The 19010-nt window shown below is 40.6% G+C and overlaps 1 protein-coding gene across 2 annotated transcripts in view; it reads right to left on the bottom strand.

The window, feature by feature from the left end:
* Positions 1-13149, bottom strand: part of LOC124606159 (isoaspartyl peptidase/L-asparaginase) — a 53837-nt gene extending 40688 nt beyond the window's left edge. For both annotated transcript variants that reach the window (XM_047138124.1, XM_047138126.1), the window contains exon 1: positions 12892-13149. In XM_047138124.1, coding sequence (XP_046994080.1) covers positions 12892-12961 — 70 coding nt within the window. In that variant the 5' untranslated portion in view covers positions 12962-13149. The remainder of the gene's footprint in view (positions 1-12891) is intronic.
* Between the last annotated feature and the right edge of the window lie 5861 nt (positions 13150-19010).

Below are 19010 nucleotides of genomic sequence, written 5' to 3'. Positions count from 1 at the left end.
GTAAAGTCGCACAACCTCTGACTGCAGTACGTGGTTTATGCAGCTTTTGGCGTTAACAGTATTTCTGTGATCTCCAAAGAAGACGTAAAACTCCTTGCATACACCCAATGTGGTATCTCTGCATATAAGAAGCCTACCTTCACCAGCTTGATCACTTTCCCAAAGTCTGGAACCGCGAGACCGCTACGGTCGCAGGTTCGAATCCTGCCTCGGGCATGGATGTGTGTGATGTCCTTAGGTTAGTTAGGTTTAAGTAGTTCTAAGTTCTAGGGACTGATGACCTCAGAAGTTAAGTCCCATAGTGCTCAGAGCCATTTGAACCATTTTGAACTTTCCCAAGATCTTCCTGCACTGTATAAGCTATCACTTTCCATTCAATCGAATATATAAAGAAAGGAAAAAGAATGGAAGCACAAAGTTGTAGACCAACATCCTTAATGTAGATCAGCAGTAAGCTAGATTATAATTTGTTCCTCAGAGAGAGATAAACTCCTGTGGATATATCAACATACATCTAGAAATCGTCGTCGCTCACGTAAACAGATCTCACCCTTATCACAAACGATATCCTGTAAACCATGGATGAAGGCCAACAGACAGATTCTGTACTCCTAGATTTCCCGAAAGCTTTCGACATTGTGCCACATTGCAGACTGTTGACAAAGATTCTAGCATACGGCACACGTTCTGAAATAAGTGACCAATTCGAACACGTTTCGAATAATTGAGCACACTACGTTGTCCTGGACGGCGAGTGTTCATCAGAGTCAAACGTATCGCCCGGAGTGCCTCAGGCAAGTGTACTAGGATCGTTCTTGTAGTCAGTGTAGATAAACTATCTGTTGTATAGGGTGGGTTCACTCTGAGACTATTTGCAGATGACAATGCTGTATACGGAATAGTGTCTTCCTTGCGTGACTGTAGCGATATTTAGGAAGACTTGGACAAAATTTTTATTTAGTTTCGAGTTTTGTTCCGGCTGTCGACGTGCGCTACAGTCGTGCGTACATTAGCCGGCGCGAAGATTGGTTTTTTCCATTTATGACGTACATAAGTTTTGTCACTGAAGATTTCAGTCACCATCTAGAATAGAGGGCTGATGGTGCCGTATTTTATGGCTGAAACCGGTAGCCTACAAAATAAACTGGAAAAGAACTTAGAGCTTACGGTTCTTCTGATATTTATTACTTACATATCGATTTCTGTTCCGCCATCCAGCAGAGCAAGAATGGATGCACCCAAGAATTTCTATTTGGTGCAATGCACTACACCTAGTTTTAAAGACGGAAAAATGTAAGTCAGTGTGGATGGGTAGAATGAATTTCCTTTAATGTTCGAATACGGTATTAAAAGTCACTTCGATTAAATATCTAGAAGTAACATTACGAAACAAACTGGAATGGAAGGAGCACATAAGATCACTTGTTGGGAAGACGAAAGGCCGACTACATTTTACTGGGAGAGTTCTGGGTAAGTGTGGCGTAACTATAAATAAGATCGCACACAGAACATTCTTGAGTACTGCTCGAATGTTGGTGATGCCCTGCAGGTCGATTTAAAGGAAGACATCGAAGTAATTCAGAGGCTTGCCGATACGAGAGAGTTACGAAAATTGTTCATGAGCTTAGATAAATATATTGGGAGGCAAAAAAGACCATCTTTTCCCGAAACTCTACTGAGGAAGTTTAGACAACTAGAATTTGCGACAGACTGAAGAACAATCTACTGCTTCCAAAGTCCACAAGGACAAAATAAGAGAGATTAGGACTCGTACAGAGGTATACAACAATCTTTTCCCCTGGTCCCATTTGCGAATGGAACAGTGGAACAGGAAATGGAACTACTAAAGATAGTACAAAGAATATCCTGCCATGCTGTGACTTGCTGAATATGTGTAACATAAAACTGGAAGGTGAGAAAGTGTAACACAAGCTGAATCAGTGTTCATACGAGAAGACTACATCCCTTCACACATTTATGGCCCAGTCCTGAGCGGGCCACACATTGCTGGATATTTGGCATACACACCAACTCCTCCGAGCCTCCGATACGTAGTTCGATGGATTGCCACAGCCTACACAGCGTTAAAGATACACAGACCGTTGTATAGCAGGCATCGGTTGATTTCGCAGTTACTCTAGGCTTGTGCTATCGTCTGGAAATTTTCTGAATCAGAACAGTCTCCAGAGCCTCCTCATAAGACTTTGTGACACTTTCATAAACATTGAGCTTCTTTGACCTCAAATTATGAAGTGCTTCATCAGACATTCAGCGTATTATCGCAGCACCTGTTTGTTCCACATCTGCCTCCGTCTCTTTTTTCAAGCATTGGGACATGTCTTCTCTGTCGTACCATCTGCTGCCAACCTCGCCATTGTTTTTTACGTAACAGAGGGATTCCATACGCATGTGATGGGTTTTTATTCTCTGTAATAAGTCTTAATTCTCCTGTATGTTGCATAAATTTTTCTCAAGACCACTTCATTTCCAGTTCCTTTACCTGCCTCCCTCATCAATTCTACGAGGGTCATTTTTAAATTAAGAATCGTTTAGCAATGGAGTAAGAGAAACTTTATTTATGAACCTATCGTGTGTGTGTGTGTGTGTGTGTGTGTGTGAGTGTGTGAGTGTGTGCGTGTGTGTGTGTGCGTGTGCGTGTGTGTGTGTGTGTGTGTGTGTGTGTGTGTGTATGTGTATTGTGTATTGAACTGGGGGCCTAGAAACGACGGAGGGGCTTCGTCCCCGCCGTAGCCCCACAACAGGCTACAGCAGTCCACTCACCCCACCGCCGCCCCACACCGAACACAGGGTTATTTTGCGGTTAGGCCCTCAGTGGACCCCTCCTGGGAACATCTCATACCAGACGAGTGTAACTCCTATGTTTGCGTGGTAGAGTAAGTATGGTGTACGTGTACGTGGAGACAGTGTTTGCGCAGCAATCGCCGACTTAGTGTAACTGGGGCCGAATAAGGGGAACCAGCCCGCGTTCGCCGAGGCAGATGTAAAACCGCCTTAAAAACCATCCATAGGGTGGCCGGCACACCGGACCTCGACACTAATCCGCCGGGCGGATTCGTGCTGCGGACCGGCACGCCTTCCCGCTCAGGAAGCAGCGCGTTATACAGCGCGGCTAGCCGGGTGGGCTTTATGAACGTAAATTGCATCACAAACTACAGTACGCACATTTTTTTCACTTTTCAACATAGTTAACATGAACATTTAAACATTTGCAACTCGTGGCAGCAGCTTTTGGATACCAGCATCAAAGAACTCTGCCACCTGAACATTAAACCATTTAGTAACAGTTTCATTCAACATCTCATCAGTTTCCAAGCGCTTTCCATCAAGAAATTCCTTCAGTTTTGGAAACAGCTGAAATTCTGATGGTGCTAAGTCAGGGCCGTATGGTGGATGATCCAGTGATTCCCAGTGAAAGTTGACCAGTTGCGTCTTTGTTCTTGTCGCAACATAAGCAGAACGCCACCGCTGTAGAGCTGTACGCAACGGCGATTTTCAATAGCGCGCCTAAGCTTTTATAATGTTTCACAGTACCTCTCAGCGTTTATTCTCACTCCTTTAGGCAAAAAAATTTAACAGGAGAATGCCTTCCCGGTCCCAAAAAACTGTTGCCATGATTTTCTTTGTTGAAGATTTTTGTCTGAATTTTCGTGGTTTCGTTGGGGAGATTGAATAATGCTACTCACTGGATCGATGTTTATTCTGTGGACTGTAGTGCGCAATCCATGTTTCAGCACTGGTCACAATGTAGCTCAAGAATTGGTCACCATCCTCGTGATAGTGCTCCAAAATGAGAAAGAATGTGGCATTCGCTTTGTTCAAAATCGTTCAAATGGCTCTGAGCCCTATGGGACTTAAAGTCTGAGGTCATCAGTTCAAAGATGGTTCAAATGGCTCTGAGCACTATGGGACTTAACTTCTGAGGTCATCAGTCCCCTAGAACTTAGAACTACTTAAACCTAACTAACCTAAGGACATCACAAACATTCATGCCCGAGGCAGGATTCGAACCTGCGACCGTAGCGGTCGCGCGGTTCCAGACTGTAGCGCCTAGAACAGCTCGGCCACCCTGGCCGGCGTGGTCATCAGTCCCCTAGAACTTAGAACTACTTAAACCTAACTAACCTAAGGACATCACACACATCCAAGCCCGAGGCAGGATTCGAACCTGCGACCGTAGCGGTCGCGTGGCTCCAGACTGTAGCGCCTAGAACCGCTCGGCCACTCCTTCGCTTTATTATGTGTTCTTCTGTCATCGTTTTCCGCACCCATCTTGTCCGCTTTTTTCTGTAGTGAAGTTTATCAGTAACAATGTGAAAGAAACTACTGATCTTGAAACTTGTGAAATTTTGATGCAGCTCGTCAATAGTGAAGCACCGTTTTGGAGAACTGCCTCATGAACGTTAAGTCTTCATTCATGACAGTAGGTCGTCCAGATCGTTGTCCATCATGAACTTTTAGTCTTCCTTCATTAAACAGCCTACAGCATTTACGCACATTTCCATTATTCACCTAAAACATGAACTTCAATAAGCTGCTGGTGAATTTCAGCAAGACGAACATCTGCACTATAAACCGTTTAGCTGCTGGTGAATTTCAGGAGGACCAAGTTGTTTTGCATTTAAGAATCGAATAACCGAGTGGACTTAACAATCGATGGGATTACCGACTGACAGCGACAAACGAAACAGTATAACCCTACAACAAACTCGGGCAGAGACGTGAAACGTAGTGCGAGACTGGTCAAGAGTGGCCGACAATGAATGGACGTCACGTGACAGAAAGCGCGGGCACGATGTGCTATCGGTTCTTATTTTAAAAATGGCCCTCGTCATTATGCTTTATTTTAATTTCCAGTGATGAATCGTACTTCTTAGTAACCTATACTGCTTGCTTGTCAATTCATAATACATATTTTTGCGTTTACTCTAGTCATTAATAATTCGGAGTATGTCTTTAGTTATTCACATTTCATTCGTCTCTGTTGGTGTTGTCCCGTTGAATTTACGTATATTTCACGTTTCACTTCTCTGTTAAACAACCCATAGCGCTTTTACTTCTGTCATTGGTAAGTGCTTCAAAGTATTTTCATTTCTTCTCAGTCTTTCGAAAGTTGACACTATCCTACTTCCTTGTAGGTATCTTCTTTATTGTTTTTAGGGTTCCGAACATCAATCCGTGAAAATGAAACCTTATAGGATCACTCTCTCGTCTGCCTGTCCGGCAGTAGAAAATCCTTTTTTTCAGTAACGGGTAGGCATATCAAGTTGAAATTTATGTCTGTGGTCACTTGGCGGTCACAAAATTGAAGCTCTAAAGTCAACGCAATCAAAAGATACGGGTCGTTCATGTCACATAATTTGATACTCCCAAACCCACTCATCAACACCTGTAGGGTACTTTCAGTTGGCCTGGAATCATAAAATTTGGCAGGAAGCAAGGTTTCACAGTACAATTAAACGAAAAAATCCGAAAATTATGAATTTGTAATAATACCAGACGAAAAAATATTTCTTTTTTCATTTGTTAACCAACTTTAGACTTACAATTAAAACATTCTCGAAAGTGTGGGAATTCCCCAAACCGATGTCTTGTCAGAATTACTGACGACAAGATGCAAAAAAAATCATCGAGTTTGTCGACTCCCGGGATGGATGAAATGTCTATATATGTAATTAATTTTGCACCGAACCCCCCAGCGGGGGTCCTCCTCGCACATGGCCATTGTCTTTTAATACAAGCCTGCTGTTCGTCATTAATATGGTATGTTGTGAATATAACAGAGAAAATGATGATCGACCTGCAGTAGCGAGAAAATTTTGGATTACCGTTCTCGTATGAAGATTAAATTTAGCACGACGTAAATCGCTTAAGTTGAGAATGTTCACAGCTTAAGGTGATTGTTGATTCGGCAAGCTTTTCAGCATGCCTGTACTAGATCCTTATTTCTTCTTCCTTAAAGTAGATTCTTGTAATCGATTTCGTTATCGTACCTGCTGAGAAGAGTTTTAAGAAAAGCAGTTTCAACACGGGAGGGTCATCTTGTGGCTGCGATAACTACTAGTCTGTCATGCCTTGAAGGCTAACTGAAGTCGAAAAGATCGGGAACATACTCTGGCTCTCTCTGTATGTGCTTGGATAGACCTGAGTTACTACATTCTACGAAAGGGTCGCGATTACTCTTGACGTTGTACAAACGTATCTTCATTCAGCTCTCCATTCTCCATAATATTTCGTCATTGAATTCGTTTCAGTCTTCTATGTGCGGTGTCTCAGCCACCCACTGTCTAATGTAACTGTGCTGTCAGCCACTGAGCTGATTTTATGGCTTTGACTGCCTGTAGGAAGGCATTGTTAGCGTTGAAAGTTGTAAATCTGCAAGGCCGGATTTTTCGTTTATTTATTGTCATGTGCTCCTGTCCTAACCTGTCTACTTTGCTACAGTGTCTTGGTTGGTGTGTTTTATGTTTCTGTTTGGTGCGATTTTCTTCTTAGCCAGTCTTGGTTTAGGAAAAAAAAAGAAGTTTCGTTGTTAACCGTACGCTTTCTCACGGGGTACAAGGAAAAGCGCTATACCCACAGGAGAGGAATCTGTGCATAAAGCCACTGGTAGAGCTCTACCGTTTTGCCAACACTTGTTATGACATTCCAGTCTCCGTCTGCCTTATCACGTTAACGTCATAGTCTAATGCCTTTTTCACGAACAGCCTGTTTCTTTGCAGCCCACGTAGTAGTATTACGATCCCTACGTGACGCAATTTCGCCTTCCGACAGGCCACATTCACAAAGATCGACCGTTTATTCCCATTCACAGTCGTTAATTGATCGTCTGGTGCTTGTTGCCACAGAAGAGGTTTAGCAACTACTGCTCGTGACAAAGTACTCGTACAATAATCAACAGCTACATTTGTTCTCAACGAATAACTAGAAAATACGTGACTGAGGGTACCTTTTGCACCACATGTTATGTTTTTTTCGCTGTACAGTAAAAGCAAAATTTTTAGGGAAGAATACAGAAGAAAAATAAAGGAAGAATAAGGTTTATAGCGCTATATACAAAGAGCTAATTAGGGAAGGAAATCAGCCGTGTCTCTTTCAGAGGAACCATCTATGCATCCTTCATGAATTTCGGGTAATAACGGAAGGTTTACGTCTTAATATCCGTGTCACGGATTTTCTTTACTCCTGTTCGCGAGTCTAGTGTCTTAACCGTTGCGCCAACTCGGTCAGTTGATGTTCAGTGAGATAGGCTACGGGCATTTGAATTGTAATAAACAAAGAAGCAGCAACAATAAAGAGAATCTCATCGGTGTATGTTGCCACAAACATTTGACAGCCCGCACCTTGTACTAGATGTGACATCTATAAACTTCCGATCTTTGATTATGGAATTATTTATCGAGGATCAATGAGACAATAATCGGACACAATTTTTAAGCTAGAGAAACAACAACAGAAATAGTAATCAGGCATCTTGTAAAGATCGAGCAGCAAGCTGTTAATTCTAGCTGCTCTGTGTGTGTACATCCACCAATGCGTAACGCAAAATGAGACTAACTCAGTGATTATGGTATCAGCAAGGAGGCAGGATGTTATTGAATTTAGCATATGTTAAAATTCAGAGTTAAGTAAGAAAAAAGTATTTTTTTTTTGTTTTCTCCAAAAAAATTCCTGCCCCAAGGTACAGGTCCCCAAAGATGACACTGCGAACACGATTTTGAAGATACGAATTCCGGAAATTTTTTTAAATGCTGTATCTCTGTAACACTAGATATTTTGTTACAGTTTTTTTATTTGAAACATAATTGCTTTATGATTACAATGGTATCTACCGTTTGGACAAATTTGTCAAAGTTCTTTTACTGTCGCCTTTTGAATTTTTTTATAATATACAGAAAAAAATTGTTTTTTCAATAATGACAAAGCAGAAAAGTTAGATAGATTTTTTTCTGTTGTCTAGTACCATGTAGTACTATATTCTCCGTAAAGGAGAGCTTCCACTTTTAAGTTGGAAAGGTTTTATTTTAAAACATCATTTTTTAACTTTCAAGGGTAATGTATGTCTTCACTGAATTTGTTTATTACTATTTTCTTTTTTACAGTGTTTATTTCTATTGTCTTTGTCGCAGTTATATCTTAGCACATTCTTTTTTGCAGTTGTTTCTTTTCACTTTTATTGTTGCAGATACTTCTTACACTTTGTTGTAGTTTCTTCTCAGTTTCTTTTGTCGTGGTTGTTCATTGCAGGTTTCACTGCTAATTTGTTTACTGAAGAGGCCTCTAAGAAATCTGAGACCATCCAGCGTGTTCTGTGTTTTCGTGAGTAATTTGCCAGTTGACAGAGTTGCAGAGTGTTTTGTGAAAAGGACGGTTTGAAATGTCTTATGACTGGGTCACAGGAGAGTGAAGTGTGCTGACTATTTGAATATCCATAAAAGAGTGATATAGAAGACAAAAAAATAGACTTTGTTCAGGTTAGGAATAAGTGTTCTCATTTGAAGACGCTGTTTGAAAGTGAAGATGTTTCCAGTGACGACTTTTTGTGTTGTAAATGTTTTGACAGAGTAACATCAATGATAGTGAAGCAGATTTTGCATCAGTAGAGGAAGAATTAAATACCCTGAATCAGTCAACTGCAGAGGTAGGTGTTAGCTCCGTTAAGAAACCGAGATCAGTGAAGTTATGTCATAAGCTCTATGCATCTAGAAAGCGCAGAGAAATTACTAAAGCTATGGATGAATACACTACAGCAAAACTGACCACAATCTTCAAAGAAGAAGTTCCATCTTCAGAAGAAAATGAACCAAAGCACTCTTGCAAGGAATTTTTCACAAATATCAATTCAGCTGTTGAATATTGTACATCCTACAGCGAAAAGCTACAAGTTTTAACTATTATTTCAGAGACATTTTCAAGGAAAACAATTTTAAACCACATTCAATCAGTATCAAAGTACATGGTAGACAAATCAAGAAATGTGAGGTCTGTAAAAGGAATCTTTGGAAGATCAGATCCCTATTATAGTCATCCTGTAGAAGCAGCTCAAGTTAAAATAGTGCACTCATTTTATCTGGAAGATAAATAGGACTGTTCTTGCCAGAGTGCCAACAAAAAAGACACTATAACTGTAACAGTTGAAGGTCATAAAGTTGTGAATGTGAAGAGGTACATGACTCGCAGTATTAAAGAAACTTTTTGCAATTTATAAGAGCAACTACACAATTTCACATACTGAAAGATCAAATTCTTATGCACTACGACCTATGTGGGTAGTTCCACACTCACTTAGAGACGTCTGTTTATGTGTCTACTACACGAATTTTGAACTTTGTGTGGTAACTTTGAAGAACTTAATGGAGCACATGACATATGACACCTTGGTTGGGGTGTGAAGTCATTTGTAGTCTGTGATGTAAACCGAGAGACTTGTTTGTTTCTAGAATGTGGTGAATGCCCTGGAAAGGAAGGGCTGTCTTTACAGACACTTGGCCTGGAAGATGTAGCAGATAACTCTGCAGAAATTACTTATGCGATATGGGAGGAAAATAAACTAATTAAGAAAACTGTTGCCTTTGACAGTTTCATTGATGAACTTGGTAAATGGTCAGTGAAAGCAGTAACGCACTAGCATCTGAAGAAATTGCAACAATAATACATTGCAGAAGTGAAGTATACAGGCCGAAGAGCTATGTTTAGTACTTCACTGTGGTTTTGCTGAGAATTGGTTTGTAATTCTCCCATAAGAAGTACAAGGGTATCATTGGAGTAATGACTAGGTTTCAATTTTTACAGGAGTGACATATTTTCAAAACAAGACCACAGGTGTTGCAGTTATAAGTGATGACACCGGTCATGACTCAGCACATGCTTTGCTGGCAATGCGCAAAACTCTTGAACTACAAACAGGGGCAGAGATGATCATCATTATTTCTGATGGTGCTCTTAGTCGTTTTAAAAATCGTTACGAGCTGTTTGAATTAAGTCGCTTGTGCCAACTGACCGGGTATACAGTGCTACTGGTCACGGGAAGGAGCCTTGTGATGGTGTAGGAGGCCTGCTGAAGCACCATGCTACAAAACATAATACTTCCAGACCAAATACAGCTCCAATTCAGAATGCTGAGTATTTTACAATATTCGTGAAATCTTACACAGCCACAGCCATCATTCTTTTGTCCAAAGAGGAAACCGATGAATTCCGTGAGCAGAGAAAAGAAGGATGGTCCAAATAAACTAATCCTATAAAAGAAATTCAGATGACACATTTTTGGACTCAAAATGATGGGCTAACTCATATTGCACAAACTTTAAAGAGCAAGAAAGAATAATTTTCGTTCGTTCGGCCAACACCTCAGAAACAGCAGGATAATAGTCAGATTCACAACCTGACAAGGGGGATGTTTGTGGCGTGTGTGTATCACTGTGACTGGTGAATTGCAGAGATTATCGACACCAGTTATGAGTTAAACGAAACTGTAGTGAACTTTATGCTACCACATGGACCAGCTGCTGGATATAGGTTTCCAGCTGAAGGACAGCACCAATGCCATGTGATTACTTCCTGTTCACAATGTTCTGAAGATTGTAAGTGCTCCAGTTCCTACTGGTTCAACAGGAAGGCATCACTCTATATCAAAGGAAGATACTGAAGCAGTGGAACACATTTTTAGTTCATTAACTGGCTGATTTTAGTACAAAATAGGGTAGCCAGAAGTTGTATAAGTTGAAACCTTTGGGCCTTTCACATACATTTTGGAACCACTGAAAATGCGTGAAAAATGAGTGTCTTACTCATCATTCAAAACTAAAATTATGTTAAATAAGCTTAGGTTTTGATTTTCAAGAGCTTGTTTTGTGATAATGCAGTAACAAAACAGGTTTATGTGTGGCAAAAATTTCAATTGTTTATAAAACCTGTTAATGGCTCTGAGCACTATGGGACTTAACTTCTGTGGTCATCAGTCCCCTAGGACTTAGAACTACTTAAACCTAACTAACCTGAGGACATCACATACAGCCGGACGAAGTGGCCGTGCGGTTAAAGGCGCTGCAGTCTGGAACCGCGAGACCGCTACGGTCGCAGGTTCGAATCCTGCCTCGGGCATGGATGTTTGTGATGTCCTTAGGTTAGTTAGGTTTAACTAGTTCTAAGTTCTAGGGGACTAATGACCTCAGCAGTTGAGTCCCATAGTGCTCAGAGCCATTTGAACCATTTGAACATCACACACATCCACGCCCGAGGCAGGATTCGAACCTGCGACCGTAGCGGTCGTGCGGTTCCAGACTGTAGCGCCTAGAATCGCTCGGCCACCCCGGCCGGCGAAGCTCTCCTTCTCAGGGAATGTAGAACTATACGATAATAATCAACAGAAAAAAAAAATCAAAATTTTATTAATTGGTATTTTTGAAAAAAAAAAAATCCATAAATTATAAAAATAGTTCAGAACCCTATAGTAAACGAACTTTGACAGATAAGTCCAAATGGAGGATTACTTTGTAAAGATAAAGCAATTATCTTTCAATTAAAAAAACCAAAAAAATATCTAGAACTGTTCCAGAGATACAGAATTTTAAAATTTTTTCCAAAATTCACATCTTCAAAATGGTATGCGCAGTGTCATCTTTGGAGGGCTGTATCTCGGAGCAGAAATGTTTTTGGAGAAAACAAAAAAAGACGTGGTCCTTACTTAGTCCTTGATTTTAACATGTGCTGGATTCAATAACATCCGAGACTATGAAGGTAAGATTTTTTCCTAGCCTGCCTGAATTGATATGGACTATGCCTTCAGAGATTATTGTATCAGCAAGGAGGCAGGAGCCAGATTTAACATACATTTACAGAGAAAAAGTAATCGATCACTGAATCTCTCGTTTTCTAACAGCAAATAAAGTTACTGTAGTTAATAAGTAACTATTGAATTAGTACATACAGTAGTCTCAAAGACTGTATTGATAACACTGAGTAGCACCTGGAGAAAAGTAATATAACTTAATAATAAAAAAAACCTCTATTATTACACAACGTACTCGCGAAGTTTATTCCACCTTTTGTTTTAAGTTGATTTATTGCACAAATATGGTCTGTACGTAAACTACTACAGTCTTTTGTTTCACGTGGAAAATTATCGGTGAACCTCAAGTCATGACAAAGAGAGAATTTTCCTTCATTTTCATAGCGAATGAAATTTTGAAAATTTCACCTAGCTGTTTAATTTGATGGTCTATAAAACTATAATATTGGACACACTACACGGCTGATATGTCCTGTGTTCTACCTATTGAATTATCCCATGTAATATGAAGGGAATTATTAAAGGCACTCGTAACTTTTACAGTCGAGAAACTTCGGAAAAAAGATGAATGTATAGACGAATTAATATTAAAAACAATAAAACTTCTGTGTCTCTTATTATTCGAAAAAAATACCTCGACTTTGATTTATGAACAGGACACTAACTTATTCTATAAATCATAGTATGAAGGCTTTCACGACCGGATGACATATCTTCTGGTAAACCTTCCGGGATGTAAGGTCGTGGTCCACGAAACTCTTCAGCTCCTATTCTATAAATGTTAGATATACGTGCAACAGATCTTTTTGCTTAGTTCGAACGTCGAAAGCTTCTGGTGGTCGATATATATGCCGTTTAAAGCCAGCCTTCCTCAATAACTCAATTGCATAACGCTAAAAGCGCCGCAATATTCAGTTTAAAAAGAGTATGAATTGTGTTTGTTTTTGTATTAAGTGTAAGCTGTATTGAGCTATTATAGTACAGCCACTTACATGTACACCATAAATATACTACACACTAAAGATCATAATTGGCTGGTAGAAAACTGATTACAACAATGATATTGCTTTAGAGCTACATACTTTCGTCGCCAACGACCACACGGCTGATGCAGATGATATTCACCAGAACAAGAACTTTTGCTAACTCCATGCTGAATATCACACAGCAGACTCTTTGTACTAGAATCCTATGCAACAGTCGTGATATTCACTGAACGGAATTAAACACCGCAGTTTAAAGTGGCACTGGAGTGAACGAGCGAGCGATTACAGCGACTATCTAGCTAACGTATCGCTGCCTCTAGATTCCGCGACCTCATTATCGCAGCATTCGTAACACTCAATAGGTGGCCACTCCACAGCAACGCACTGTGATTGGTCAGCCAGTTGTGGCGTCAGCGACTGGTCAGTTCCGCCGCCTCTTTCGACTTTCTTTTACCCCAGCAGCTGAAACTGCACTTTCTTTCCGAGCGTCCTAGCTCACAGCTAGACCTCCAGAGGATATATTTAACACTAAAGCTTACTGGGAAACGTGAAATAAGGTGAAAAAGCATGTCGTAAGTTTTACATTTACATCAGATGTAAGACATTTTCACCGAATGATCTAAACGTTCAGTTTCCTACGAATACACGTCCAGACGAAAGACCGTTGTCATCTAAAATCTCCAAAGAAGTGTAGCTCGTGCAGACATTTGTCAAGGCGCTGGCTCAAATACTTCTATCATTTATAACCTTCTACAGAAAGCTTAAATAATAACGCAACGAAATATTAATAAAGTAGGTTGTAGGTGTGGTGAGTTGAATGAAAATACATTTATCTTCTGCACCAGAAACTGTGGATCGTATATATAGTGCGTTACTCTTCTGAGATGCTTCTAAATTCTGACCATGTACATAATTTTACCGTCTGCACATGTTCCACTTCTTCATCTGCTGTTTCATGTTAAGAATGTTTTATTTTATAAGAAAGCTATTTTTGACGCTCAAAAGAGGATTGCTGTTTTCAGGAACGATACTTCTTTCTTCGATGTTACGTTTTGCTGACGCAGATCAGACAAAGAGTCTAATTCATATTGTCTTTTTCAGTCATATTTACTTTTAAGAAAACTAAGCTGGGCGACATCTTCGCAAGCACCTTCGACGTACAGCATTTTTTCCGCTAGTCATCGATCTTGCACCTTGTTTGGGATTATCTTACGTCTTTCCCTGTCTTGCACTAATGTTTTCATCTTGACGTAACTGCTACACCCGATTCTACAATCTGCTTTAAATGTTCTAGTTATTGCCTGTCCCTACAGTTATTTCGCTCTACTGTTCTCTCCAACTTCAACAATTATGTATTTCAGATATATATTTTCGAGCAATTCTTCCTCGATATCATACAGATATCTGATACCAGTAGAGGCCGTTTATTGAAGAAAACTTTTGTCCTATGACGGAATATCACTGCTACGGAAAATATCCTTGCTTCGACCATCCCGTGTAAGCTTGTTTCCAATAGAGGAGAATTTATTTATTTCTTCCACTTGTGCGTTGTTGCCAAAATGTTAAATACGTGGTTATTCTGCTTTCCACTACGCTTGATCATCATCTTTGTGTGAAGTGCAGTATGCTGTTCTCTTGCCATCGGTGCCTGTTTTCGTTGCTCTTCAATTACTCTTTTGAAATTTTCTTTCTGTTACTGCGAGTAATAGAAGTACAGCTTGAACAACAGCAGCGATAAATTGCAAACGCGCCTCGTACCTTACTGAACACAAACTTGTCTTCCTTGAACCATTGTTTTTATTATTTGGAGTTGCTTACTGTATATCATTATTTTGCGTCTGTGCTTTCCCTTCTATCTTCGTAGGACTGTAAACGTCTTATTCCAGCATATCGTGATTTTTCTTCTGTCTCCTATTACTAAGCACATGTCAGAATGCTATTTTGACGCCTTATCGCTTCAGGAAACCAAAGTGATCTTTGTTCTGTGCGTCTTCAGCTTTTTTACTGTACTTCTGTGTTATTCTTGCCAGTAATTTTGCAAGCGTGACGTGTAAGAGTAATCATCAGAGCCGCAGAAAAGTCAGGTCGCACATCGTCGGACGTTGTATAGATAATGTCTTCACTACTATTATGTAAACAGATTTTTTCCTCATAAAACAATTGTTGTGAAGCCATCATACTATGAGGACATCAGCACGGAGATAATAACGCAACCAATGTCGATAATGTGTAATTCACTCGACACATGTTTCTGGACTACATTATCCCATTATCAAGTTTTTAAAATTAATACGCCATCATGTACTGTCGAAACATAATAAATAAGCAGCAAGCATGCCTTTCCAAACACATCTCATGGCGCCAACAGATACGTAGGAAGAGAAGCATTTTGAAGTTGCTAGAACTGAAAAAGGCAGGCTGGATTTTTTAAACAATTCTCACAATGAAGAAAGTATGTTTAATGAATGACGGTCCGTGGACAGCCTGCATTTCGGTGTTTAGATTTTACTTCCCATACGTACCGTAAATGAAATCAAAAATTTAATGTTTGTTTTCGGTTTTTTTGTTTCATTTCCTTGCTTCGGTAATAAAAATTGAAAACCGAAATGCGGTCAGCGGCCTTTTTATTTATAAAATATCAGTGTTTTACTCTTTCTGTGTGCCACATGAAAACAGTGATTCGTTAAAAAACGAAACGAGCGCCTCATTCCTTGTACCTTTATTGCTACGCTCCTCCCACGGCGTGCCCCACAAACATCTGCATTCTTCAGACTTCTCCAGAAAATCTTTCAGTAAAGTTTCGTCTCCCTCGCGCTCTGTCACGTTAGCCATATTTGAACAGCTTTTATTCCGGCGAATTAACGTCGAGCGGTTGGCACGACAATGCTGTTCTGAACACACTCCACAATTTGTTGGGTTTAGTGGTAGTGGGGAGGATGAGGTGTGGTGGTGGTTGGGAGGGGGGGGGGGGGGAAGTCGGCTATCGGGGGTCCTTACCCAACCGACCAAACGACAAGCAAAATCGATCTCAATCTCGATCTGTCTGGACGCCTGGCTGATAAATTTATGCAGATGTAGGGCCCTTAACGCGATCGCGTATCGATTTTAGGAAAATCAGTTGTTTTATATAAATGGAATCTATAGCTCAACTGTCTGATTTCGTCTGCTCGAAGAAGTAAGCTTGTCAGTAGTTTATTCAAGAAGAAGTGTTTGAGAATCTTACTTACGATGATTAATGCTTTAGAAACTTTTATTTAGGCGCAATGTGTAAAAAGAGTTCAACGTGATCGCTGAGGGAAGATTATTCTGTTTCAATTTTTTGAAGTCTTTCAGACGAGTAAAGACACAAAGTATTGATTGTGTCCGAGGTCTTTGCCATTAAAAGAGGGAATGGATACAACAGTTTACAAATTAGCCAGCTACGAGCAGTGTAGGATTGGTGCCAATCATTATTTACATTGCTTCATTCATGCATCCCTTACCTCCTAAGGAACGGTAAGTAGTTATCTTCAAACAAATAAAGAAATTAACTTCCAGCTCGGTTGAATAATCCTTCTTTTCCATCACAGAACATAAAATTGATTCGTCTGAATTAACTAACATTTCTAAAAGCAAGCTGAACAACGAAGCATGTTTCAAAAACAGTTGAATGCTTAGATGGGAGCGAATATCGATTGTAGAATAGGATAACTGGCAGATAGTATTTCCAGATCGATATCGGAGTTTTTAAATAACCAGCTAGGAATGGTATTGGGAAATCGGCTGACGAAAATGGATTAGTGAGTTCCACGTAGTAAATGTTAACTGGTGAAGAAATCTGTTAAGTATCAGCTAAGCAGGAAGTACCACCTAACTATCTAACACTTTCACTTACCGCAAGAACTATCTGGATTTCCGTGATGGAAAGCGTGCTTTAGGGCAGTATTGTTAAATTCACGAAGGAAGTAGGGGGGGGTTGTACTATTCTTGTGGCCAAATGCTTTAAGTGCACAATTTTTCGCACTGAAATTTTGGCGGTTTACGACTAAACGTATTGTCGCGTCCAGCCGCAGTGAAATAGTGCGAACAATTTGACCATGGCCGCACAAGACGTTGGGAAGTCCAGGCCTTGTACCACGCGATATCCACCTCTTCCGTAAGCTAGAAGAGCTCGCCCGGCTAGCCGCGCGGTCTAACGAGCTATTTCCCGAGCGGGAAGGAGTGCCGGTCCCCGGCGGATTAGCGTGGAGGTCCGGTGTGTCGGCCACCGTATGGATCGTTTTTAAGGTAGTTTTCTATCTGTCTCGGCGAATTCGGGCTGGTTCCCCTTAATCCGCCTCAGTTACACTATGTCGGCGATTGCCGTGAAAACAGTCTCCACGTATGTGTACACCATAATTACTCTACCAAACAAACATTGGAGTTACACTCGTCTGGTGGGAATTCTATGACTGGTATAAAGTTCCGATCCTTGTTTACAGAGCCTTGGTGACTGTGTTAAAAATAGTGTTATGTATCTGTGTCACTTTGAAGTATTACAACGTTCAATAAAAGTTATTTGATCTGTCACAATAATGTCTAAATTATTAATTTAAGGCTTCTCGCAGTAATTTGTTTGTCGGCTCGAGAATTCAGAAGGATCTTGCCATCATTCTTAGCTTCTAAATCAGCCAATCTCGTCTAGGCGTTGCGGCTTTCGAGTAGCAGTATCTATAGAGTGAGCAATCAGAGGCACAGAACATAGAGTATACTCTATGACACAGAACAGGATTTTCGTCGTTAACATCGAAGGGTAAGTGAGTTTGTGGTACTTACCTACGAACTCTCGTACTTCGATTTGTTTTCATGGCCTTAACAATCACTCGCCATTGCTATTATAATAAATAAGCGTGTAATAGCATTACAAATACGTATAATACGACATTTTTTGTCTTAGAGCAAAATGTAAACAAATGGCGTTACATGAATTTTAAAATTTTCCCGGCGAATTGAATTTTCAGACGAATTTCAGGCCTGCAGCCGGTCGTCGGTCAATACGCTCCACAATATCTGAACTGGGTAGCTGCCAGTAAAATCTTCCTACTTACAATGGCATCATTGTATTCATCGTCTACCATCGTCTACGACGATCCAGACATGGTGATACTTAAGTAGGTGCTTGGGTTCACTATATTCTGGATAAACTTTTGAGGTCACCTTCTTAGAGCCTGTACATCGGTCTGTAAGATACTGCCAATTGGTGGAATGGATTAGGATGTCGTAGTACCAAGGAACGTGGTAACTTATATCGATGCCATGGAAGAGGTATTACACTACCCAGAATTCTTATGTGGTACACCGAGTTTTGCAAAGTGCCTACTTTGTTCTGCAAGGTCGTTTGCGAACTGCTTCAAGTACTGTATCCATATGGAGGGCTGTGTGCAAGTCAAAGATGCGAGTATAGCGGCTGGCTCGAAGTATCCATTTGAGTACCATAGTTTGTAAAACTTGTAGATGGTCAGTTAGTGTTGGACTGGCAAGACCCCAGATGGTTCAAATGGCTCTGAGCACTATGGGACTTAACTTCTAAGGTCATCAGTCCCCTAGAACTTAGAACTACTTAAACCTAACTAACCTAAGGACATCACACACATCCATGTCCGAGGCAGGATTCGAACCTGCAACCGTAGCAGCTGGCCAAGACCCCAGACCGAGCTGCCATACAATTTCTTTGAGAGAACAGTCGCTTTATATAATCGAAACATTGCTGTGTTATTGAGATCAGTACACTTGAAAAAAGGGAGGAGTTTCTTGGCCATACTAAAAGGTTTGTTCCTGAGAGAGTCAGTATGTTTATGGAGGAAGAAGAGTTGGTCCAAGGTGACCCCCAGGTAAGTCACCGTTGCTCTCCTATGCAGCCTCAAGTTCGTAAGGATCGATGAGCGTTTCTTGCTGAAATTGATGGCTGTCGTCTTGGCGGGATTGAGTTTCACTTTATTGGTTTTGCACCAAGCAGCTATGGCATCTAGATGGTACTGAAGGCTTCGAATATTGGCGTGCGTATGTCTTCCACTGGTGAAAAAGGCCGAATCATCGTCAAACTGAGCAGTTTTGTACCCCTGTGACAGCTGACATGTCATTTACATAGAGATTAAATAGTAAGGGGGATAAAACGGATCCTTGAGGCAACCCTACCTGCGCCAGTTGGGTATCAGACGATTGGCCCTCTACTTTAACAATCACCTTTCTGTCTGTCA

The sequence above is a fragment of the Schistocerca americana genome, chromosome 3 (genome assembly GCF_021461395.2).
Source record: "Schistocerca americana isolate TAMUIC-IGC-003095 chromosome 3, iqSchAmer2.1, whole genome shotgun sequence".
NCBI lineage: Eukaryota > Metazoa > Arthropoda > Insecta > Orthoptera > Acrididae > Schistocerca > Schistocerca americana.
The sequence above is the reverse complement of the archived record's forward strand: the minus strand, read 5'-3'. Positions and strand labels throughout refer to the sequence as shown.